The sequence below is a fragment of the Sarcophilus harrisii genome, chromosome 1, assembly GCF_902635505.1.
Source record: "Sarcophilus harrisii chromosome 1, mSarHar1.11, whole genome shotgun sequence".
Taxonomy (NCBI): domain Eukaryota; kingdom Metazoa; phylum Chordata; class Mammalia; order Dasyuromorphia; family Dasyuridae; genus Sarcophilus; species Sarcophilus harrisii.
Window position 1 is genome coordinate 171,712,566 of NC_045426.1, and position 26,173 is coordinate 171,738,738.

The following is a 26,173-nucleotide window of genomic DNA, read 5'->3' on the forward strand; positions in this document are numbered from 1 at the left end:
CAATGCCTATTAAAGTCAAGGTTTAGTCACAGTACCATTTCATCTAATCTTCCAGCTAATTTGGATCTCTCCCATTTCTACTTTCTTATAGCACTTTGTACCTCCTCTTTTCATTTAATTATATTCTGCTATGATATATAGCAGGTTGCCCAAGTCTTAATGCTGTCCCTCCATTTAGATCGTTACATTTCCTGATGGCCAAAAATATGGTTTTTAAAAATAGTCCCAAAGTCTCATTTTGTTCACTTTCAAAATATTGGGTGTCTCATTCATGCTTGTGTTGAGTTGAGCTCCATACTGACCTTCATTTGAAGACATTTAGTTATCACTGAAATACCTTTGGCATTTCAGTTTATACTGTAAAACAGTCTAATAGATGGTTCAATGGTTTTGACCTTCCTAGGATAGTGTGATCATGATATTCCTGTGACTTGGATATCTGATTCAATGAAAAGCATCTGATTAAATATAAGGCATTTAATTTATATCTCTTAACCACAAGGGAGTCTTTTACTCAGTCCTAGAAACTACTTCTAATCATGTGTAATAGGTTTAGGACTTCAAGGAATATAGAAAATCCTCACACTAAATTAATCTAATTGTAGAGTTCATTGATTAATATTGAAGCTAATTGGATATATCTTGTCATGAGGGATATTGGAAAACATGAATCTCTTTGGTTCATCCAATTTCTGCTGCCTGTTCCCTCTGTTCATCTGAAAGGAGAAAATAAAACTGTAAATATGGCTGCTCTCATACTCAGCCCTGTCTGGACAATAATAATCCAACCACTAAAAATGGTCTGAAAATCTTAGGGACTTTTTGTGCTTTTACAGTGAAGTAAACTAAAGGAGTTGGTGCCATTTACAAAGTACCAGTGTAGGTTAAACAGATAAGGCTAAATATAAAGTCAGAGAATGCAGTCATAAATATTTGTCAGTCAACTCTCTCTTCATGTGCTTCTATCCTTGGGCAAAAAGGGCCTGTTCTATGCAGCTGGAATCAATATGACATCAAACATCTGGATGAAAAATGAAATTCACTTAGTAGCTATTATTTCCAAACATGTGGTTTACTTCCATTTTGCTGACAAATCACCCAGAGTCATCACTTAGTTTTTCACTTTTCATTCAGACATTTGTTTTTTGTAGTCAAAGCTAAAATATGCTCAATGATTAGAATAGTTTCTTTGTTGGATGCAATTTGAGTTTTCAGAGATAATCATTTACCAAAAAAAATTCATTTTTCAGGGAAGTATTTATTTCAGGGAAATAAAAGACTACATAATAATAGATATATAAACTAACCATTCACTCAGCAATTTCTTTTACAAATCTCTTGCTATGTTGTGTTGAAAGTCCTGTGATTTCACCTCTGTAGATACTCCCTGTACTAAAGGAGATTAGCTCTTTCCCACATTTCCTGAGTTACTGTGGCCAGAGAAATCCCTGAGTAAATGCAGTTATATCTTTTGTTTTAGCTTCTGGGAAATATAAAGTGTTTATTTTAACAGAGTTTGGACAGTTAGTTCCAATATCAGATCTGAAGTCAGGAAGACTTGAGTTCAAATCTAGCCTCAGACATTTATTAGCTTTGTGAGCTTGGGTAAGTCATTGTTTGCCTCAGTTTCCTCATCTGTAGAATGGAGATAATAATACCACCTACCTCCCAGGGTTGTTATGGGGATCAAATGAGATAATAATTATAAAATGCTCAGCAGGGTTTCTGGTACCTAGTAAGTTCTACCTAAATTTTAGCTGCTATCGTTATTTGTACATCTTAAATTAATATATGAATGCTAACTTTTGTTATTATGATGAGGAATAAAATCATTATTTTAGTTATTTTTGGGAAAAGGAGAAAATCAAAGTAGAAGTAGGAGCTGCTGCTTTGAATAGATAGGGTAGATAATGATAACAAATAACAGAAACAAGTCAAAAACTGCTGCTCATCTCTTCATTTCATTTCCCTTTCTCTGCCAAGGAAAATGACCTTTTGGTCTGGAAAGATTATTTTGGTCTGAAAAAAACAAAAATAGCTAATAGGGTCTAAGATAAATAAGTAGATATGTTAAGAGATTACTTAGTTGCCTGGGATAAATTCAGACCATCAAGTTCAAATAAAAGACATCATAGGGTAATGAAAAACTGCCAGATGTAATAGTTGATTTTTTGCCATTGATTTTTGAAAGATCATGGAGTACACAGAGAAGTTAGAACAGTTATAATCCTGATAATTTTTTAAAGGCAGATTCCTGTGGTTTCTGAAAATTATAGACCAATGAGCTCTATTGTGATTCCTGGCAAAATTCTAGAATATCTTATAAAAAGCATGGTTAGTGAAAATCTAGAAAAGGAAGCCATGATTCCAGAGAGCCAATATGACTTCATCAAAAGCAATCTATGCTAGACTAACACCATTTTTCTTCTGAAAGAGTTGCTAAATTAGTAGACCAGAACAATGCTATATTGTAGAGAGCCTGAACTCTGGAGAAGATACTTGAAACAAGGTATTAATTCAATGAATTGATAAGATAATGGTTCTCTAGTTCACATATATACTTCGTACTTAGTATGGTGATATAATGGTTCTCTAAATTCACACATAATCAGTATACCGTAATGATGTCATTATAATAAGGGCTAAGAAGGACTGGAAGAGAAACATTCTATCTTTGACTAGTCTAATGGTGGCTGTCCTGCCTCTTTTACTAAGACCAAGGACTTAGTCTGGTCCTGAGATCCTCCAGAAAGCTAGCTTGAATATTATACTACATGGTTGTACATTTTGCCTAAATTTTTAGCAAAGCATTGGTTAATTACTTTCTTAGTCTTGCGGACAAAATGTAGTCATGAAGGCTAGATGAGAATAACTGTTGATTGGCCAGACCCAAAGAGTAATAGCTAATGAGTTGATGTCAACTTGAAAGGTGATCCTTAGTGGAGTACTCTAAGTAGGTGTCTTTGTTGTTTCTTGTACTGTGACATTTTTATCAGCAACTTTAGGGAAGGAAGGAAGGAAGAAAACAATCATTTATTAAATATCTGTCATAGTCATGTACTGGGCCTTATACATATTATTGAGTTTTATATTCACAGTAACCCTGAGAAGTAGGTTTTTACTACTGGGAAGTAGCTATTACTATTCCCATTTTACAGTTAAGGAAACTAAGGCAGAGCTTAAGTGACTTACCTTGGATCATATGGCAGTTAAGTATCTGAGGTTAGATTTGACTCCCGGCCCAGTGATCTTATCTACTGTGTCAACTGGCTGCTCCAGAAAGCATAAAAAATAAAAATCCATAGATGACAGAGAGCTTGGAGGATAGATAATTAAGTCAGGATCCGAATGGAATCTTTAGTCTCCTTACTTTCAGTCTGCATCCTCTCCAATCTGTCCTCTACTAGTCACCAAAACAATCTTTATAAATTATAGCTTTGACCCTCTCTATAAATTAGAGCTTTGACCCTCTCATATGGGTAAAAATCTTCAATGCTTTCCTGTTGCTTTTAGAAAAACTGTATACTCTTCAGTTGTGTCTAAACTCTTTCTCAATTAGACTCTAGCCCAGGAAGGCATTCTCTTCTCACCTTATCCTCTTAGAATCCTTAGCTTCTTCAGTTAAGACATTCCACAGGAAAACTCTCCCTCTCTCATCTTGCATTGCCATCCCTAATTATTATATAATTATATAAGTAGTCTTTGATGGTAGGGACTTATTTTTTCTTTTTAATTTGTGTCTATATCATAGCTTAAACAAATGATTAATGAATTGAATTGGATTGTTGGGTTGATTCTAATAACCTTTCTAATGAAATTTAATGGGGATAAATGAAAGACACGAGTTCAAAAAACTAATTTCTGAGGTACAAAATGAGGGACGTAGGTAAATATGCTTGTTTGTCTAAAAATAACAATTGGTAATATTTACATAGTGCTTTAAGGTTTACAAACCACATTATATTTGATCCTGAAGGTTTTAGGAGAGTACAACATGAGACAACATTGTGGTATAGCAATTGAAAAAATCTAATATATCCTTAAATTGCACTGAAAGGGAAAGGATTCACATGAGGGAAGTAATGTTTTTGAGTGATGTGCCATTGCAGATGTAGTCTGCACTAGTCATTCCATAATATGCAGTGCTGGATCACCACATCTTGATAAGATGAAAAGTATCCAGATGAGGACATTGGATGGTGAAAGACTTCATCAATTTATTATTATGAAGGACTAGCCAGAGAAAATGAATATGTTTAGCTTACAGAAGACTTAGAGGAGAACTGATAGCTATCTTCAAATATTAGAAGGGCTGTTATGTGGAAGACAGATGAATTAGACTTGTTTTGGCCCTGTAAGTGCAGAATTGTGAGCATCAAGGAGAAGTTGCAGAGGGATAAATTTAGATTAGAACCAGATAATTGCTGTGGGGGAAGAAGTAAGTTCTCTTTCACTTCTTCAAATTAAAGCTGGATAGCCACTTTAAAAAAAAATACACACACACGTTTGTGTATGTGTACACACATATATTTGTGTGTATATATACATGAGTATGTATACATATATATACATAATTCTTATATGCATATATATATATTCTTCTTCAGATTTAATTGGCTTAGAGAATTATAGAAGTTCCTTGGTTAGTCCCATATACTTTGTTCTACCCTTCACTTCCAGTCATCTTCCAGTTTAAAATTAACGTAAGATGTCTTCTTCCATTTTATTCCCTTTCTTCGAGCAAGTTTCAAGGTCTCTTTTGGAAACTCTGTTATTTCCTATGATTCCCACGAACATTCTCTTCCGACTTTCCTTTTGGTGACTTTCTTTAGCCAGAATGTCAGAACGTCAGAATGTTATCCTGCTTTTAATTCTTTTCTTCCCCAACAACAACATTCATCTTACCTGACCTAGTTATAAACTCCTCACTGGCCATTTTGATTCCAGTTTTCTTCCCTTCAGTTAAACTGTTCCTTTGCTTCCTTTGATTTTTTGCTTACAAATTTGACCATCTTTCTTCCCTTCTTCTTATCTCCACTTCTGGAAACCTCCACTCCGTTTTATTTTCTTCTTCAACTTCAGATTAGTCATCTAACTTTCAAGGCCCTCCACCAGTTTGCTTCTACCCACATTGCCCCTCTCACTTTACTCACTGCCCACTCCCTTCACTTCAGTCAAACCTCCTGGGCCCTTTTGTTCCATTCTCCCACTCCCACATCCACCCCCAAAGCCCTTTCCCTGCTGTTACTTATGCCTAGAATATCCTCCCACTTCATCTGTCAAGAAGCCTCCTTTCTTTTTTTCAAACCCACCCACAGACTCGTGTATTTTTCTAGGACACCCACCCCCTACCCATCCTAAATGGATTGGGGGTGGAGTAGGATGAGGGATGAGATTTAGAGAGAGGAATTTGCAGGGGGGCCCCTATTATTTTCCACAATCCATATATTGCTTTAAGAAAGAAAAAAAAAAAAGAAATTGCTGGTCTTGCTATTAATACAAAAGCTTTCTCAATGTGGTTTCAAAGTTTTATATTTGTGGGCATTTTTAATGATAAAAATCAATCAATAAATAAGAAAGTTATCATAAGAGCTCCTCGATGAAGGCTTTTTATTCAGTGTAGGTCATGAATTAAACAATAGGTTTTTTAAAATATCAGGTCACCTTGCAGAGTTTAAAAATTAAAGCCACAGGAAGTATACAGAACCTTCAGAATTATCTTTCTGCTTTAGCTTTGAATTCAAACTTTGAATTTTCATTATTTTGTGTAAGGGCAAAGGAGTCTGGAAATAGTGAAAATTATTCCAAGTGTTGTGTCAGCTTTCTTCCTAGTACTTCACTTTGGCACAAAAGTAGTTTTGTCTGAGAGAAACTTTTGTAGTGAAGCTTTGGGTGAAGCTGATATAGTCTAGGTTTTAGGAAGTGATACAAAAATATTTTTTTTGTTTTGGTGCTAGAAGGGGGAAGGACTTTTATCACACCAATATATCTCTATTTTAAATGTAAACAAGATAAAGGAGACTTGAAAAATTCTTACAAAAATACTTTCATTGGATTATGCTTATACACACAAACACTAAATATAATACTTGTATTTTTAAGATGCTCAAGAGATGCATAAATTGTCTTTTTAAAAAATAAAAACTAAATCTCATCAATCTTTTGGTAACCTATACTCAATGTATTAATTACTTCAGTGAAGTAAACTCTTCTTCTTCACTTCCACTTTATTATTAGATTTACAAATCTAAACACATTCAACCATAAATCCCTCAAATTAAAAGAGATAGAAGTGTTTGGAATCTGCTGCTATTTGACTCTCAAAATGATTTAATATAAACATTTTAAAAACTGTGATCTGTTGGCATTCAGAATTAATGAGATTTATTTTTCATCCATTGTAGTTTCTAGAAATTTGCTTGTTCAGATTTTCCTGGCATTAATGAGTTAAAAAACATAAATCTTTTGTATCTTTAAAATGAAATAGGACCCTGGTATTTCTTGCCTCTGAAAGAAGAGTTACTTGCTAAACAGATTTCTAATTGCTGTGTATTTTTCTTCACTTTTGTAATCACCAGGTTCTCTCATTCAAGTCCCTTCAGTTGAGAGGGGGAAACTTAGTAAAGTTCGCCTGGGCTCATTGTCTTTGAAAAAAGAAGGAGAAAGACAATGCTTCTTATTTACAAAACACTTTTTAATTTGTACAAGAAGCTCAGGAGGAAAACTGCACCTGCTCAAGGTACTGTTTTTATATAACTAACCCATATACAACCTACATTCCTACAAGAATTCAGTTTTTTTAAATGACAAAATAGCTTTCTAGCATTCAGCATTATTTCAGCAAGAATTCTCACTCCAGTAGAAGTTATGAAATAATGATTAACAGCAATATATTTTGCCTTTTTGTTACTTGGATTCAAAATAATGGAAATTCATTTTAAAGTGTTTTGCTCAAAAAAAAAAGTGGGATTAAATTCATAGGCTTTCCATCAAAAATTATTATTAGTTGATGGTTTTTGAGCCATAATAAAACTTTCTCAGATGCTTGGAGGGTCATCTAATTTAGTAAGGTAGAAATTTGCTAAATGTTCAATTATTATGTGCCTTACATTTTCTCTGCAAACAAGAGGGGAAATATCTAAAGCAAAATGTGATTTTTTCCATTCCCTGGACTATCATTTGTGAATTGTATCTCATTGGTGAGTCACCCCACTGATGAGTTGTGGTCTCTTTGAAGCTGCTATCAGGATACTTCTCAGTGCACTGAAGCATAATTCGCAAACATTTTCCTTGTTTGTGTGTAAAAGGAGGAATGAGACTTAGCCAACAGAAAGGGCTATCTCTTAGTCAGGAAGACCTGGATCCAAGTGTAGCACTTTACACATGTTTCTATAATCTTGGGCAAATTACATCACCTTTTCAGTGCTTAAGGCAAAAATCCAAGAAGGATTTGCTGAGTTGATGAGTTGTTGAGTGTTTCCTATACTAGTTAAAACATGTCCATTTTCTTTCCACTAAAATTATGTATACAGTGTGGAAGGGAGAAGAGTTGGGTGAATGGGAAAGGGAAAAAGGGAGAAGAATAGAAAAGTATCTCTTCCAGGTTGGTATCTTTAAAAAAAAAAAAAAAATATATATATATATATATATATATATATATATATGTTGATTATGGCATAGATTTGAAGCATTTTATCTTCTTTCACTTGAGAAGATCTCACTTGAGATCTGAAATAATAGAAATTTTAAAATCTTACATAGATTTCTAACTGCTAGAACCCTTTGGCTAAGAGTGATTTGTTTCTACAGACAGGCGGTGTTCTCTCTCTCATAGAATGCACCTTGATTGAGGAGCCTGATGCAAGTGAAGATGATTGTAAGTCAGCCTGCTCCTTATACTGAGTTTCAGCTCAAGCTGGAGACTTTTAAAATAGTGTAACTGTTTATATTCCATCACTGAAATGATATCCATTTTATGAGTTCTAAGAATGTGGAGTACAAATAATAATACTTTTTTTTCTCTTCCTGAAGACACTTAGTTTGAAAATGCGAGAGAAACTAATTTTTTCCCTTTTTTATTTTATGGGAATATTATTTAACTGTTATTTGTCTTTTTAGACATCTTTTAGAACTATTTTTGAGTTTATATTATACTATATTTTTCCTCTGTGGCAAATGAGGTCATTTTTTTTGACAGCTGATACGAAAAAGAAACTGAATTGGCATATGATAATTGTACCATTTTTGAGTAGGGTAAAGTATTAGGCCATAATATCAGGAAAATTTGCCATGACCCACACCTGCTTTGAAACCTTGCACAATATATTCATTCATTTTCCCTGGGACTCAGGTGCCTTACCTGCTTAATGGGTACAGTAATTCTTACACTTTACAGAAAGATGTGTGAAAATAAACATAATCATAAGTGCAAATACATATTCAAATTTCTAAAAAGAGTTGTACTGAGAAGGGAGTGTTATTGTTTCTGTACCTGATAACATGTTTCTTCTCTGTATTAAGCAAAAGGTTCTGGGCAAGTGTTTGGACATTTGGATTTTAAGATTGTGGTGGAACCCCCAGATTCTGCTCCTTTCACAGTTGTCTTGTTAGCGCCTTCTCGCCAAGAAAAAGCTGCCTGGACAAGTGATATAAGTCAGGTGAGTCAGGTGCTTTTCTCACATTTAGAACTGTTTTTTGATTCTTTTTGTATTAAGTTGGAACAGTACCTGAAACATAGTAGGTACTTAATAAATATTTATTGATTGATTCATACTTCTGGATACTCATCATACTTTTTTGCATTGTTAATACAATGGTATCTTTTGAAAGAAAAAATTTACTTAAAATACACCATTGCATATTGGGCTTTGTTTATTACCATGAAATGAAAATATAGTCATTTTATTAAATACAGTTGATCAATTGTGATAAAATTACAGTCAGAAATTGTGAATTTGGGATGTTTGGAAGCTAAAATCACATTATGACATAAGCCTTAAAGGTTATCTGTTGTAGAGAGCTACTTCTGTGAAGCTTAATTAGTGGTTCAGGATTTTCCATCTAAGAAAAAGCTTGCATGTTCATTATTAAGTGGAGGAGGAAAGCAGAAAGAATTCTTTCATCTCTGATGTAATTGATGTAGACTATCTGGTTATCTTGGCCCCAACATAGAGAAATGCAGTAATTTCACAGCATAGCTAGTTTTTATTCATTAAGGAGGCTGGATTCTCTTGAGATATTGGTTAAGTTAATTGATTAAGTTGAGCTCTAGAAACATGGCATGAGAATCTAATGTTGGGAGAATATTTTCAAAAATATTGTTTAAATATTAAAAAAACATTTATTTCTAGGCTGTAATAATGTTATTAACACTGTTGTCTCATAAAAGAGAAAGTATTAATACTGTTTAACATTGTAGGAACAGTTCAAAGACTTTTTACATACAAAAAAAGTTTAAGTAAAAAGCAAAATGTACTGAGTCTCCTAGATATTTTGTTGTTTTGTTAGTAGAAGCTATTAGGTAGATGGTGAAAATGTATACTGCTATATTAATTCTAAGGTGGTTTCTTTTCTTAGAAGCTTAAGTAATAAGGTAAATGCCTAGCAGTGAAGCCAGTTTTTTTAGGGCTAGAAAAAGGAAATCAAAACTTAGCTTCTCAAAGTTCTATTGCCCTTTCTGTTTGATCTCTTATCCATTCATTTCATTTGCTCATTCAGCAAACATTTCCTAAGTACCTACGGTGTACTGATTATACTGAGCTAAGCATGGGAAGGTAAAATGTTTAGATAAGACACCATTTTTATATTCATGAAGCTTACTGTCAAGTAGTTCATTACTCCTCTTATTATCTTTATAATCATGCTGCCTAATTATTAAGGTAGCAGACTGAGGGTGGTAGAATGAGAACATGTAGATTACAAATACAATTCATAATGTAACATATTATAAACAATAGGATCATTCTATCTAAGCAGAGCCAAGTGCTTATAATCAAGAAATGGAAAAGATATTAGAATCTAAGCTGAGCACATTCTCTGACTGTTCTGAATGTGCCTGGTTGATAGTAATAGTGCTGAGGTAGGGCCTTTTGGAAGATGCATTTCAGAACAGGAGAAGGGAGTTATTCTAGGAGTAGGGACTCTGGCATGACCAAATTGTGTGAGCTTCTATTAGCTATTTTTCAAGAGTTGAATTACCTGAAAGATATAACTAATAAATCTATTCATCAAAACAAGATGAAATATCACTGGAGTAAGATGAAAAGAGAGGGAAAATTATGAGAATATGGGAAGAAATTTCACAATTAATAATAATAACTATGAATGTAAATGGGATGAAATCAACCATAAAAAAGAAGAAGAGTAGTAGATGGATTGGAAAGCAGAATTCAACTATGCTTGAAATATAAAGGTACACACAATTAGAATAAGGAGTTGGAATAAAATTTTATTTTAGGGGAATTAGGAAAACAAAAGTATCAATCCTGATCTTTAAAAAGTCAAAACAAAACTAAACAGCATTTAATTAGTTAAAAAGTGATGCCTAAAGTCAGCATAGACGATGATATAATTAAGATAAGAACTGGACCTGTTATTTTATGGGTATAGGGAATTTCCACTCTCAGTGGAGGTCAACACTTGCTCTGAAATTGTCTAGTGCAGGGGTTGGCTCACTAGTGCCTGTGGGTCACATTTAGCCCCTTATCTGTTTTTACATTTACAAGAAGCTGACTGTTTTAAATTAGTAAATAAATTTTTTATGTTTAAAAATATGAGGATCAAACAAAAACAGCATGCCGAAGGTCATAATTTGCCCACCACTATTCTACACAACAAAGAGTTGGGTAGGAAACTGTGAGGTTAAGAGACTTGTTTAGACTTTTACAGTCAGTATATGTCAAAGGTAAAATTAATGGAATAATGTCAACACAATATTTAATACTTAATGTAAATATACTGAATGGCATGACATTTAAGTTTAAATGAATTATAGGAAGAAACAGAAAACAAAACTTTGATAGTGGGACACCTCAATGCATACTTCCTAGACCTAGGCAAAGCAAACAAATAATAAAGGAAAAATAATTTAAAGTCCTGAATAGGACTTTTAGAAAAGATATATGATGCCTGTTATTGAAAAGCAATAGAATGGAATATCTGTATATCTTAAACTCTATATGCGACTTTTACAAAAATGTTAACATGTGTTAAGACATAAAAACCTTACAAGAAATGCAAAAAAAGCAGAAATATTAAAAACATCTTTTATTAATTACAATATTATAGTAATTATAATTATAAAGGACCCATAAAGAAAAGATTCAAACTAAAAGAGATATGAAATGACAATTCTTAAAAATTGATAGGTCAAAGAATAAATCATAAATATCAAAGAAAAGATACATTTATGAAAGAAAATACCAATGAGACAGTATACTAAAAGTTTTGAGACATTAATCTGGACAATCCCCAGAGGGAAGTTTATGTCTCAAAGCACTTCTATAATATTTGGGAGTCACTCTACCAAGAAATAGAAAGAAACTATATGTGGTATATATAACTGATAAAACATCCCCAGGTTTACTTGTTTGATTTGTATTGGTATTAGTAGGTTCGGTTCCCAGAAGAGTGGCTTCTATTTAGGAGTATTAAGGTAATTCTCCTACTTTCTTAGTTAAGAACCTTACCTCATATTTTACAAAAAAAAAAAAAAAAAAAAAGCCATTCAAGCCATTTACCATGAGCTTCTTCTTCTCCCTTCTTCCTCATCTCTTATCACTCAGATACTTTCTGCCACTCTCTTCCTTTACCCTTCTCATGAAATAAAGTGACCTTATCTATTTGTTTAAGTTATCTCCTCCAATAGATTGCATTCTCTGTCATCCCCACTTTTCCAGTATTTTTAATCTCTCTCTGTCTATTGGCACATTTCCTACTGACTACAAATATTCTCATATCTCCCCATTCTGAGAAAATTCTTACTTACATTAACCAAAAATAGTATCACAAGTCTATAAGATATTACTTTGCAACTAGCTTTATTGCAAAAGAAATGAATATGTATGTAAAACCCTAGACCAGGGCAAAGAATTCACAATTCAAACAAGTTTGGAAATTTATGAAATTGTGACAAAGAAAGGAGGAGGAGAAATAAAGATCTTCACATAAACAGGAGTGACAAAGGAAGAGAAATCATGAATAATTAAGATGGCAAAAGCCACATTCTTTTCCTTTGGGCAGTGTTAAAACTATGAAGACAGGTTGCTTCTTATCTACAAGGGTCCCAGTTTTATAAGTAGTTTCCCCATCTACTACATACTGATGCTTGTCTTCACTCCTAAGGACATTTGAGAAGTCCAGCTTGGGGTACAAACAACAAATTATGTCAGCTTGGGGTTGGGATAGGGTTCATCTTTATTGAGAGCCTCATTAATACTTTGCAGCCAGAGTGTCTGAAAAATATGTTAACTCAATAGGATAAGTTCAGGGTATCCCTAATATTTGATTCTTCCTTTTTTATTAACCATCATCCTTTTTTTCTTCCAACTTTTATAGATAAAAGACCATTTACAAATAGTACTTTGACTCTTTCTCTCACTTTCTTTTTAAGCCTTTTCTGTAGTGTTCTGGTTAGCTTTCTGGAGGGACCAGCCTTGTTTTCAGCAAAGTAATCACCATGAGAATAGTCAGGGATAAAATCCAAAAGTCTGTCTCTTTCACAGCTTGTCTCTTTGCCTGGGGCCCAGGCAAGCTTTCTGGAGGGCTTTCAGAATGGATCTTGATTTCAGTAGAGGAAGCAGGAGAGCTAAAGTGATGGTCTTCTGGCTGAGTTTGTCTCCAGTTTATATGTTCTATTACAATTACATCATTACAGTATACTGAGTATAAACCAATCATTATATCACTAGGAAACCATTATTTGTTGTAAGATTAAATGAATCATATTGAACTAGAGAACTCACATGCTAAACTAGATAACCATTGTCTTATCAATTTCACTGAATTAATATCTTGTTTAAATCAATCATATTGAGCCTTAAGTATATTTCTCCAAAGTTCCTGTCCTTTACACTTTTCAATTCAGCTTCCAACCTTACCTCACCGATTCTGCTCTCTCCTAAGTTATTAATGATCCCCCAAAAAAAAAATGGTGCCAAATACGATGTCTATTCTCAATGTTCATTCCCTTTTAGATCCTTGTTGATTACTCTTTCCGCCTTGTATTCACTTCTTTTTAGTTTTTCGAGAACACTAAATTCTCCTAGTTTTCTCCTACCCATCAAACTCTTCCTTTTCAATCTCTTTTGCTGGATCCTTATCTAGATCATGCCTTATAATCACAGAGGTGGCTCAAGCTTTGGTTCTGGGCTCTTTTCTCTTCTTTCTCTATAGCCTTTCACTCAGTGACTTCATCATCTCCCAGATGATGCTCAGATCTACCTTTCTGCCCCATACTTTTCGTTGACCTCAATCTTATATCATGAGTAGCCTTCCAGACATTTTAATATATCTTCAGCTGAACTCATCTTTCCCCCGAACCACTTCCTTTTTCCCCTGCCCTCTCCCTAATGTAGCAGAGGGCAAGCTCCATCATTCCACTCTCTCAGACTCTCAACCTAACAGCCATCATTGCCTGAAGCCTGGACTACTGCAATGACAGTTGGTGGGTCCACTTGCCTTGAATATTTCCATACTCCAATTCTCCATTCAGCTTCCAAATTGATTTTGCTAAAGAGAAGGTTCTACCATGTTGCACCCCCCCCAACCCCTTTAATAAACTCCAGTAGCTCCCTATCACCTCCAGGATAAAATACAAAAAAACTCTGGCATTCAAAGCTCTTCATAACCTAGTCCTGTCCTACTTTTCTAGTCTTTTCACATCTTATTCCCCAAAACATACTCTTTAATCTAAAGATACCTCCTAGCAGTTCTTAGAGAGACACTTCATCGCTCAGTTCTGGTCATTTTCTCTGGCTTCTTTTCTCCATTCTACCTGTTAACTTCCCTGATTTCCTTTTAAGTCCCAGCTGAAATTCCAACTTTTACTGGAAACTTTTCCTAACCATTTCTAATTCTAATTCTTCCCTCTGTTAATTATCTTCCATCTATCATATAGATAGATATTGTAATGAATAAAAAGTTTGAGAGACATAATTTCTGTGTAATTAAATATTTTATTAATTATAACTAGTGAGTAATTAAAGGATGGTCATTTGGTCATCTCTTGTGAATCAAAAATAGGTCATGGTGGCATTTTAATGCTTATATGTCCTTGGAAGAGTGAGTGTTCCTGAAAGGTGGTAATCAACTCTGGTTAACAATTAATGAGAAGAATGACTGTCATAATGAGAAATGGATCTATACTAATGAGGGGCTAAGGGACATGACTTTGATTATGTCACTCTTACTCCCAGACCATCCCCAGTGGGGACAGTCTAGAAAAAGGATCTACCTCCTACCTAAGTCTGAGTAGAACCCACTGAGATTTCCCAGTTAGGTGTTGAACAAGATTGGGAAGAATGTTAATCCAATCTTGTTATCAGTCCTATTCTTCATATGCAGTTTTTACCTAGTAGAAAATTAGGGAATAGGAAAGGAAAAAGAAATACTAGCTTTCTCTAATAATAATTGGTTATTAATATGCCATTTCATATCTATCTATATCTATGTCTATATAATAGACATAGATATGTATCTGTAAAGATAATGATCATATCATTATCTAAATAATAGATACAAAACAAGGTATATATAGATATACATATATAACACACACATATGTATATATATATATATATAAATCTATATGTATACATACACATATATGTAATCTTGTCTTCTGTATATATATTTACATGTTTTTTTTTAATTAAATTGTTAACTCCTTGAGAGAAAGGACTCTCTTTTGCCTCCTTTTTGCCTCTTAGCATAGTGCTTTTCATACTACAAGCACTTAATATACACTGATTGATTAATGTAAATTATGGCTATAATTATATTGTTGTTTTTATTATCTCCAGTTCCATTATAAATTCATCAAGGCAGGAACCATGCATGATCCCACCTATAGTTTTTTGTGTCTAATTGTTCAATTGTTCAGTAACATACAACTTTTTATTAATACCATGGATCATTGCATGTCAGTACTGTTCATGGAGTTTTCTTAGTAAAGATTCTGGAGTAGTTTGCCATTTCCCCCAGTAAATTAAGGCAAATAGAGATAAAGTGACTTGTCCAAGGTCACATAGCTAGTATCTGAGGTCAGATATGAACTCTGGTCTTCCAGATTCTAGATCCAGATCTCTATCCATTGCACCACCTAAAAATCCCCTACTTATCTATAATTGGGATGACAAATAGGTGAGCTGATTACTAATTATTGATGAATAGGGCATTTAAAATCATTTATTTCTTAGTTTTTCTTTATAATGACTGGACTTCCATAGAATCAATTAAATGGTAAAAATTGATTAAATTCAATTGTTTTCTTTAGAGCTAGCTAGGTAGAATGTTTAATTGTTAGCAGGTAGAATGTTTAATTGCTTGTAAGGTTCCAATAATTTAGTATTTGTAATGCCATGGCCCCTCATTTTCTATATACCTCTGGTCTCAAAATATAGTCAGAATTTAAGTATTTCTGAACAGGGTAAGATAAAATAGTAAAGAGAAATATGTTGTAAGATTTTTCACTCAAACACTTAAAATAGATAAAACCTTTATTTCCTGGTCTTTCAAGGAGAGGAATTGGGAAGAAAATCAATTATGGGATATTTTTGTTTGTTTCCCTTTTCTTTGTTACATCATAACCTTCACTGACGATTTGAGGGAAGTTTTTTAATATGCTCTCCAGTTGGCCAAATGCCATGCATATTTGTGACACTTCCACAAAAGTAGGGAGGCTTAGAGGTGAACTTCTGTCTTTTTAGTTAAAACCTGTAATTATAAAGAAACTTGAGCCATAAGCCTTTAAACATGATAGTGATCCTGGGTAAACATTGGAACATGTAATAAATGCAATGGTGGTTTTTTTTTATGGCTAAATTTTCAGCCTCAAATTTTATACCTATAAATAGTTGATAGAGAAAAAGTTGTTTGGGAATCATTAACTACTTACATGTTATGTTGGTGATATCAATGGTTAATTATGCCCTTAAATAGTACTTGAAGGTATAATTAATCATTCATGCAATTTTAGCTTCTAAAAAATTGTAGCTTCAGACAGTGAGATTTAGGTAATTTAAAATACTTAAAGCTTATAAAGAATTTCATACACTAAACTGGAACTTCAAAAAGAATTTTTAAATCACTTTCTTTTCTTTTAAAAGGGTTCCTACATGATTATTGTTCATGTATGATACTTGAGTGAGTTGGTTACTAAAATATTAAGTAGTTCATTGTTTTCAAGCACAATTTTAATTGTTCCATGAAATTTAGTCTTTCAGAAATTTTGATTGTAAGGGAAACACATTAAATAGTTTTGAATTTTTAAGGGATCATTGAATGGAGAAACTTGTAGATTCTGTGGATAACAATTTATATGAATATGTAAATATGTATACATAATGCAAGTATATGTACATATATAGCATCTTCTATATATCCTTCTCTTTGGTTGTTTATGCCAGGAGTTGCTTTCTTTTTTTTCCAGAATTTCTCTCTTTCCGTTTTCTTTGTGGTTAATAAAGTAGACCTGGAAAATTTTAATAACTTTTCTCAAGAATCCCGGCGGAATTAAGGAATGAATGGATAACCAGAGATAGTCAGTGGATATTTCTTTCAAATTCTGAATCTAGGAGAAAGTGCTCATACAATCTATAAATTGATGACCTCTTTACTAGGGGAGAGAGAAAGTAAACTGTAATATATTAATGATAAAACATGGGGTTGGACACAGATTTGCTTATTATGCGAAAGTATATTCCTAACCCCTACTTTCACCCCAGAAACTTATTGTATATGAGGTTTGTGGTTGCCAGGTACTTTTTTTGTTTTGTTTTTGTTTTGTTTTGCAAAAGAAATATTTAAAATAATGGTAGATAGTTTGCAAATAGTTATTTTCACAGCCTTGCCAAGGGGAAGAATATCAAATAAAGCACAGTGATGATTACTAAATACACAACAGACAATTCTGATTGCTTGAAACTAAAATGCTTTTGCAATAAAATTAGTGTAACTGGAATAAGAAAAGAAACTTCCAAATAGAAAAAAAAACTTCCTATGAATTATGTCTGACTAGGATCTTATATATTTAGGGAATTGATACAAATACATAGCAAGAGCCTTTTCCCATAAAGTAAGTGGTTAAAGGATATACACAAGCAATTTTCATAGGAAGAAATGCAAACTGCCTATAGCTTTAAGCTCTAAGTTCTTTTTAAAAATGCAGATTGAAATAACTTAGATTTCTGTTAGATTTCCAAAGATGAAAATGCTGAACATTAGAAATGGCATGAAAAGACAGTTACACCTTAAAGGACTAGTGGATCTAAGAACTTTTCCAATTACTTGGGCAACCAGTTTGATATTACTCAAAAAAAGTCATTGAATCTTGCAGTTTTACTTCTAGACATATACCCCTCAAAGAGAGAGGGAAAGGTTCCATGTGACCAAAAATATTTATTATAATGGCAAAAATATTTTAATAGCCAAAAAACAGACAAAGTGAGTTGCTATTATTAAGGACTGACTGAATAAATTGTACTATACCATTGTAATGAAGTACTGTTATATAAGACTGTGAAGAATATATAGATACATAGGAAGATTTGTATGAACTAAGGCAGTTTGAAGTTAATCAGAGTTGAGTACAATTTCTATATTAACCACAAGAATATAAAGGAAAACCTCTTTAAAAGACATCAGAAATTTCATCAATTTTCACTCCAGTGGCCTGGTGGATTTGGAATTTGGTTATACTTATTGGTTTTTCCCCCTCATTTATAGGCAAATAGTTTTTTTAATTATATGATAGCTTTTTATTTTTCAAAATACATGCAAAGATAGTTTTTAATATTCACCCTTGCAAAACATTGTGTTCTGAATTTTTCTTCCTTCTTCCCCTCTTTCTTTAGATAATAAGCAATCCAATATAGGTTAAAATGTGCAATGCTTTAAATGCTTTAAAAATATTTCCACATTTATCATGCTGCACAAGAAAAATCAGATCAAAACGGGAAAAAAGAGAAAGAAAAAAAAAGCAAGCAAACACACTACCAACAAAAATGGTGAAAATACTATGTTGTGATCCACACTCAGGCCCCATATTCTGTCTGGATTATAGAGGGTCACAATCAATGGGGAAACTCTGGGTGAGGTATAAGACCCTTCATCCTAGAGGGAACCTGCTGACAATGTCTGGTTCAGCTCCTCATTTCCCCTAAGGACTCTCAGCTTTTCTGAGAAGTCAGGGGGTGGTGACAATGTGTGTTGTGATTGAAGCAGAGGATACCAGGTGGAAGAGAGATACCAGGAGGCAAACTACATACAACAGCAAGTTGTTTATGTGGTCCCACATGTACAGTGTATGCTTGGTGCATGCCCAGTGTTTTTGTTACATAAGTGTATGAGGGTATAAAAAGGGGAAAGCCATTGAAATAAGGAGACTCCATTTTTCCACCATCCTCAGGAGTCCCGCCTCATCACTAGGACAGTATATTTTAATCACACCAGCATGGGGGCTCTAGACAGCACAGTACATTTTGTCACCTCAACTGGGGGGCTCTAGAAAGTAGAATATTTTAATCACCCTGGCGTGAGGGCTCTAGAAAGCAGGACACAATATTGGATGTAGATGGTTCTCTCCATCACAAGTCTATTGGAATTGGCCTGAATTACCTCATTGTTGAAAAGAGCCAAGTTCATCACAGTTGATCATCACATAATCTTCTCGTTGCTGTGTATAATGTTCTCTTGATTCTACTCACTTCACTCAGCATCAGTTCATGTAAGTCTCTCCAGGCCTCTCTGAAATCATCCTGCTCCTCATTTCTTCTAGAACAATAATACTTCATAACATTCATATACCATTACTTATTCAGCCATTCTCCAATTGATGGGCATCCACTCAGTTTCCAGTTTCCTGTCACTATAAAAAAGGGCTGCTATAAACATTTTTTGCACATGTTGATCCTTTCCTCTTTTTTATGATCTCTTTGGGATATAAACCCAGTAGAGACACTGCAGGATCAAAGTCCTTTGGGGATAATTCCAAATTGCAGTTTCCTAGATTCATAACCTTGCTATTATCCTTGACTCCTTATTCTTTCTCATCTCACATTTCTAGTTGGTTGCCAATCTTGCCATTTCTATTCTCACATTTCTTACATTGTTCTCCTGTCTGCTCTCAGCTACTATCATAGTTCAAATTTTCAATTTCACCAGATTATCGTGTCTTAATTGTTCTTCCTACATCATCTTTCCCCAGTCTAATCCATTTTCCACCCGTTTGCCAAAATAATTTTAATTTTCTTCAATACAAATCTAAGCAATCAATTCCATTCTCTTTCTATAGCTTCTAAAAGTAAAATATAATCTGGTTGGGTTTTTCTTTGTTTGTTTTTGCTGTTAAAGGCCTTTATAACCTGGCCATAATCTATCTTTATAGTATCATTATACATTATTCTCCTCCCTACATTATGGGGTTTAGCCAAATTGGCCTTTTCCCTGTACCCCACATATAGTGATCTCTTATTGTCCTTCACATGGAACATCCTCCTTTATTTTCTATGCTTCATAGGTCTCTCTTTCTTCAAGATTTATCTCAAATCTCAGCTCTTTTCCTTCTGTAGGAAGCCTGGAGATGGCATTTTCATCTCCCTCTCCCTCCCCCCAAGCTGTGGAACCATGAACCTTGATTTAATTGACTCAGTCTTAGTTCCTGGGGAGCTTACATTGATCTGTAATCTCACCATCCCTGGCAGTTCTCAGACTGAAGTTAAATTTTACTGTGAAATGAAGAATTGGAAAAAGAAATTGAGTGACATGTGATGGCAGCCTTATTGGTTAGCAAAGGGAAGGCAAGGAGAAGGTAAATGGCTTCTGATAACATTAAAATTTTGATACCATAAAGGAAAGAAAATTTAACCAAATCATTCAGGAGAATCATCTGGTGGCAATATGGGATTATTCAAGGAGGATGAAGGGCAGTTACTGAATTTAACCTCTACTGTGCTGAAATAATAATAATGATACAATAAAAGTAGTTAACATTTTATAGTACTAGTGAGTACCATGCACTGTGCTAAATACTTTATAATGATCATCTCATTGATCTTTACAACGGTCACATAAAATGTAGCAGGTGAAAGATGAGGTGACTGAGGAAACAAAGGTGGTTTGAGCTTCTGAGCACATGTATTTATTAAATAATTCATACTAATTGCATACCTGAGTAGTTCCAGGCCTTCCTAACTTTGGCACTGGACTCCAAATATAGGGGAAGATAGCTTTTTAAAAAGCAACTAATCAAATAGGATCAATTGATTAAAAGAAGATAGTTGATTAGGATACAAAATCAGGTAACCTGATTTCTAGTTGGAGGTAAGATTGGAAATTTTCTAAGTTGGGAGCAAAAAAGTACAATTCTTTGAAATCAGAAAAAAAACAGGTGCCTGTATTCAATCAAAGTTACATGAAAACAATCACCTATTAATTACAACAGTCAGTTATCAAATAAGACAGATGAGTTACTTGAGATATACAACTGTGAGAAAACTTCTTGTATCTATCTTTGGATCCTAGTGAGTTTCTGATCAGCATAACTTAGGTCCTTGATTAAGGGTCTTTAAACAGCAAGAATAACCTGTCCAGATTTCCAGTTATGCAAGACTAGGTACAAACAATACAATAAGTTTTGCTTACAACTCCTATAATTGGATAATGTTTTCTCATGATGGAAATTAGATCAGACCTATAATTGAATAGAAAGGGAATGAAGCTAGTTCTAGCATTGACTCACAAGATGGAGTCAGTGTGGCTTTGCCAATTTTTACTACCATTTACTGTTTTAATTCCTTCAGAGGGAGGCGCTATTATTACCCCCCATTTTACAGATGAGGAAACTGAGGCAGAGTGAAGTGACTTGCCTGGGAATGTAAACTTAGCAAGAGTCTGATGCTAAATTTGAACTCAGATCTTCCCTGACTATGTGCCTGGTGAGCCACCTAACTGAGATTTGCAGAGTAAATCTCACAGAAGTATACATAGAGACAATAAATAATTTTGGAGAGTAAGGAGATTGGGGTCCTTTTATCCTTCTTCCTTAAAGAAATGTAAGCCAGAGATCTGGGCAGCATGCAATGTTTTCTACATGATAGAATGACAGTGGTTAAAGACACCTGGGTTCAAATCCCTTCCTCTTGTCCTATGCTGACAATGTGAAAGGAAAGCAAGGGGAGCAGTAAATACAGTGCAAGGCTTGGAATCAGGATGACTCCTTTCCCTGAGTTCAAATATGGATCCTTCCAAAATTATTCTGTCTACATCAGCTTTTCAGTTTGGTGACTACAGAAAGGGGCATAAAATCAGAGCAGTAGATCTGTAAAGTAGAGACAATCTCATCTATCATTTTATAACTGAGAAAACTAAAACCTAGAAAGTGCTTTGTCTAGGGTTGCATGGCATATGATACAGGTTGGATTTGAACCCAGTTCCATTGCTGTTTCATCATCATACATGTATAGAAGAGGTATTTTTGGTCCCTTGAGTCCTGAAATTCCAGGACTTTAGAAATATGGGATATGTTCATTGTCTTAGATCTGCCATGAATTGTAATTAACATTTCTGTGTTGTCTTTTTTTTTTTTTTTTTTCCAATTTTTACAGTGTGTTGACAACATTCGCTGCAATGGCTTAATGACAATAGTATTTGAAGAAAATTCCAAAGTGACGGTACCACATATGATTAAGTAAGTACCTCACTCATTTTTTGACCAAGGCCAAATTGTTGGACAATAGCAGTAGGAGAGCGTTGTGTCAGCTGGCTGTCAAACTGTCAAATTCAGTTTTTTACGAATGATGACCATTGCCACAGACAGGTCCAACTGCAACCCTTTCTTGAAGTAGGTTCCATCTTGAAACTGGATGACACCATCACAAATCACTGAACAGTTAACAAAAGGAAGGTTATTTTCTCTTAACACTTATACAGAAAGAACACAGTGATATTTAGCTTTTTTGGATATAGTTGTCCTTTGTCTTCACGTGAAAGCATGTCTACTCAGCAAGATAGTATGTGGTGATTCACACAGTGCTTATAAATTAATTTACAGAGGTCTGATTCCACATAGTGGGACTTTTTATGAGCAGGTGAACAGGAAGCTATACCAGAGAAACAGATCAGTCAGCTGCTGGAGACCTGCTTTGTCTCCTTTTAGGGAAAACTAATCCCTGTTGGCAGGAGAGGAAGAAAGTGGGTCTAACTCAAGTAAAGAGAGTTGAAAAGACATGGATCTCACCCTGATCTTCTCCTAACTTGTGGGAAAACTTTGATAAACCTTTGTTCACAAGCATTTATTGGAAAGTTTCTGCAAAGATATTACTGACCATTTTTTGTTTTGTCCCACTTGAATTTTCCTTCAATTTTGATAAAGCTATAGGTTTATCTTGAGATGCAAATTATTCTAATTATAATGAATTTGAATCAGTTTTGAAGAAAGAATGACTTAAATGACTAAGCCCATTTTCCTCTACTCAAGATATATATAGAGTACCAAGAGTACTATTTGTTTAGTGTTTCTCAGTCTATTATGGTTAGTTAGGGCCATTCTCCCAGCCTCCACCACTTCGCCTCCATTCTTGATTTGGTTTCAGATATGCTACAACAAAGCAAAATCTGAAATTTAAAGTGATTATACAAAGAAAACTGGAATATTCTATAGATTCCATACTTTCTGATTAAAGATTTGCCACTGCTTGTCATTGATTTCTTTTCCATCTTCAAAAGTTAATTTTGAAGTATTTTAGTAGCTAGATAAGATTAATAGTTCTACAATTAGAAGCAACCTCAGGGCCATGAACTAATAAGGTCATTGTATGATCAACTGTGTTCCACTTTCAGAAAAACCCATGTGATAATAATGAAAGATCTTGTCTTCTTTTATCCCATAGTTTATGGAATAAAAGTGCTTACTATAGTGCTTTGCACACAGTAGGCCCTTAAATGTTTGATTGATTATGAATAATATCTGATACAATTAATTCATTGTGTCCAAGCAGTAAAAGCTATTTGAAAGATATTTTTCCTTTTCAGTTTCTTTCCCCACCCCTTTCCATTTTCCATTCAAAGAGAGTTTTTTTGGACACTGGAGAAGCCATATGTATTTTCATTTAGCTAAAAATGATGAATATAGGATTTCCTCTGAGATTTCTTGTTTTTCTCCATTTGCAAGAATTAACTCCAGTTAAATACCACTGCAGTGGTAAAAGTCTTAATATTTAATAAGCACCATGCCAAATAAAAACAAAGTATATATGCAAGTGTACAAGCACTAGAAAAAAAATCTGTTACTTTAATTATAAACGAGCACCTAATTGGTAATATTGAAATGTTTTGATTTTAATCTTAAAAAAATTCTGATTAGCAACCAGCTGGTTTCAGTATTTACAACTGTAGATTTCTTCAGCATTATTTTCTAGGCTTTTACTGGTTTGGCTAAAAAAATGCAAAAAAGCTCAATTTAAAAATCAATATGGACTATAAAATTAAAAGTAAAAAGTCATAGTTTGCTATACTATTATACTTCAACCATGTTTATATTTTTGGGTTAAAATATTTTCTCAATGATTAGAAAGACATAAGATGTCATGCTTCATAATTAAGTTAGCTTTTACTTATAAGTATGGGCGATAAGGGATGGGTAATGCTAGACTTGCAATTTTATTGGTGTAAAGAACTCCAGGTAAGGAAATTCCTCCTATGCATGAAAAATATACTTAGTTGGTCTTTCTGTTGAATTCTCGGTAATGATAGTGACTAGAGCTATGATTTTCTTGATATAGGGAACTTCTGCATGAGCAAATTCCCTCTATTAAAGCAGATTGGCAATTTTCTTCAATTATAATTACAGAGAAATGCCTGGGGGCACTGAAAAGTTGTCAGGGGTAAGCTATGAACCCAAGTCTTCATAACTTAGATGATTATGCCTCTCACATATTTTAACACTTTAAAAGTTGGGGATGCTACAAGTATGACTTTTATTTTTGTTCATTGATACTAACAAATCTTCACTTTGTACTAAAATAGTCAAAAGCTGTGTTTCTTAGAACTCGACCTGGCACATGCTAATTAACCAACTGACTGACTGACTGATTAGCTGAATTACAACCTAAACACTGAAAAAATTCAGCTTGTCTGAGTGTTTCCCTTCTTTGACATAAGAGCATCATGGCATTTTGATGATCTATTAAATTTTTCAATTTTCATTGAACAGAATGAGATAATAGACAAGACTCTTACTTTCTTTCTTTCTTTTTTTTTTTTTTTTAATTTAATAGCCTTTTATTTACAGGATATATACATGGGTAACTTTACAGCATTAACAATTGCCAAACCTCTTGTTCCAATTTTTCACCTCTTACCCCCCCACCCCCTCCCCTAAATGGCAGGATGACCAGTAGATGTTAAATATATTAATGTATCTAAGTTACATAATAAGTATACATGACCAAAACATTATTTTGCTGTACAAAAAGAATCAGACTCTGAATTATTGTACAATTAGCTTGTGAAGGAAATCAAAAATGCAGGTGTGCATAAATATAGGGATTGGGAATTCAATGTAATGGTTTTTAGTCATCTCCCAGAGTTCTTTTTCTGGGTATAGCTGGTTCAGTTCATTACTGCTCCATTAGAAATGATTTGGTTGATCTTGTTGCTGAGGATGGCCTGATCCATCAGAACTGGTCATCATCTAGTATTGTTGTTGAAGTATATAATGATCTCCTGGTCCTGCTCATTTCACTCAGCATCAGTTCGTGTAAGTCTCTCCAGGCCTTTCTGAAATCATCCTGTTGGTCATTTCTTACAGAACAGTAATATTCCATAATTTTCATATACCACAATTTATTCAGCCATTCTCCAACTGATGGACATCCATTCAGTTTCCAGTTTCTAGCCACTACAAAAAGGGCTGCCACAAACATTCGTGCACATACAGGTCCCTTTCCCTTCTTTATAATCTCTTTGGGATATAATCCCAGTAAGGACTCTTACTTTCACAGTAACTCATTCTTTCTATCTCAACCTGCATCTATCACATATAGAGATATATAGATATCTATAAATATAGATCTATCAGAATAAAATTCTAGAAATTTCTAATTTGCCCCCCCCCCCCCGGATTTTCCTCTGAATACATTTTAACCTCTTGGAACTCATTTTTTCACCTCAAGGAGGAGTATGAACTTTGTGCATCAAAGAAGGGTGTATTATCTCAGAGAGCGATTCCTTCCTTAATAGATCTATTCTATTCCTAGCTCCTGTATGGGAGTGATGGGCTATCTATTCTGGATGACTTAGATATTAACATGTATACAGAATGCTGGAAAAGGGGTGTGTGTTATAATAAGTAGGAAAAATTCTGAACTTGAATTTAGAAGACCTGCCTTCAAATCCCAGCTCTGAACTTTAGCTATATTACTATTGTGGTATCAAAGAGCAACAAGTAGACGGAACATGAGACTTGGAGTGAGGAAGATGTAGGTTTAAAATCCAGATTTAGCACTTATTAGCTTTGTTCAAGTGGCTTTACATCTCTGAATTTTACTTTCCTTACCTGTAAAATAAGAGGATTCATCTCAGTAACCTCTAACATCTCTTTCAAGTCTAAAATTATGATCCTCTGGCTTCTCTAAACCTCTGTCTCTTCATCTTCAAAAAGAAGATAATAACAATTGCAAAACCTAGGATTTTGGGAAGATACTTTATAAACTTTAACATACTATGTAAATGTGAGTAGTTATCATACTCCATTATTATTCAGTCATGTCTGACTCTTCACCACCCTATTTGGGGTTTTCTTGGCAAAGATACTAGAGATTTGCCACTAAGAATCCACCCCCCCCACCTTTAAGTTGTTACTGTTATAGGAGTTTTAGGAAAATAAATTTCATGGCTTTTTGTGTTTTGGGGGAAATAATTACTTTGAGCTGCTGTTTAGTTTGAGAAAATGAAATTA

The 26,173-nt window shown here is 34.1% G+C and overlaps 1 protein-coding gene across 5 annotated transcripts in view; it reads left to right on the top strand.

Annotated features, from left to right (window-relative positions):
• RASGRF2 (Ras protein specific guanine nucleotide releasing factor 2) overlaps nucleotides 1–26,173 on the top strand; it is a 310,740-nt gene that overhangs the window by 134,549 nt on the left and 150,018 nt on the right. For all 5 annotated transcript variants that reach the window (XM_012541399.2, XM_003759876.2, XM_031967027.1 and 2 more), the window contains 4 exons: nucleotides 6,579–6,739; nucleotides 7,810–7,876; nucleotides 8,521–8,657; nucleotides 21,822–21,904. In XM_012541399.2, the coding sequence (XP_012396853.2) occupies nucleotides 6,579–6,739; nucleotides 7,810–7,876; nucleotides 8,521–8,657; nucleotides 21,822–21,904 (448 nt within the window). The remainder of the gene's footprint in view (nucleotides 1–6,578; nucleotides 6,740–7,809; nucleotides 7,877–8,520; nucleotides 8,658–21,821; nucleotides 21,905–26,173) is intronic.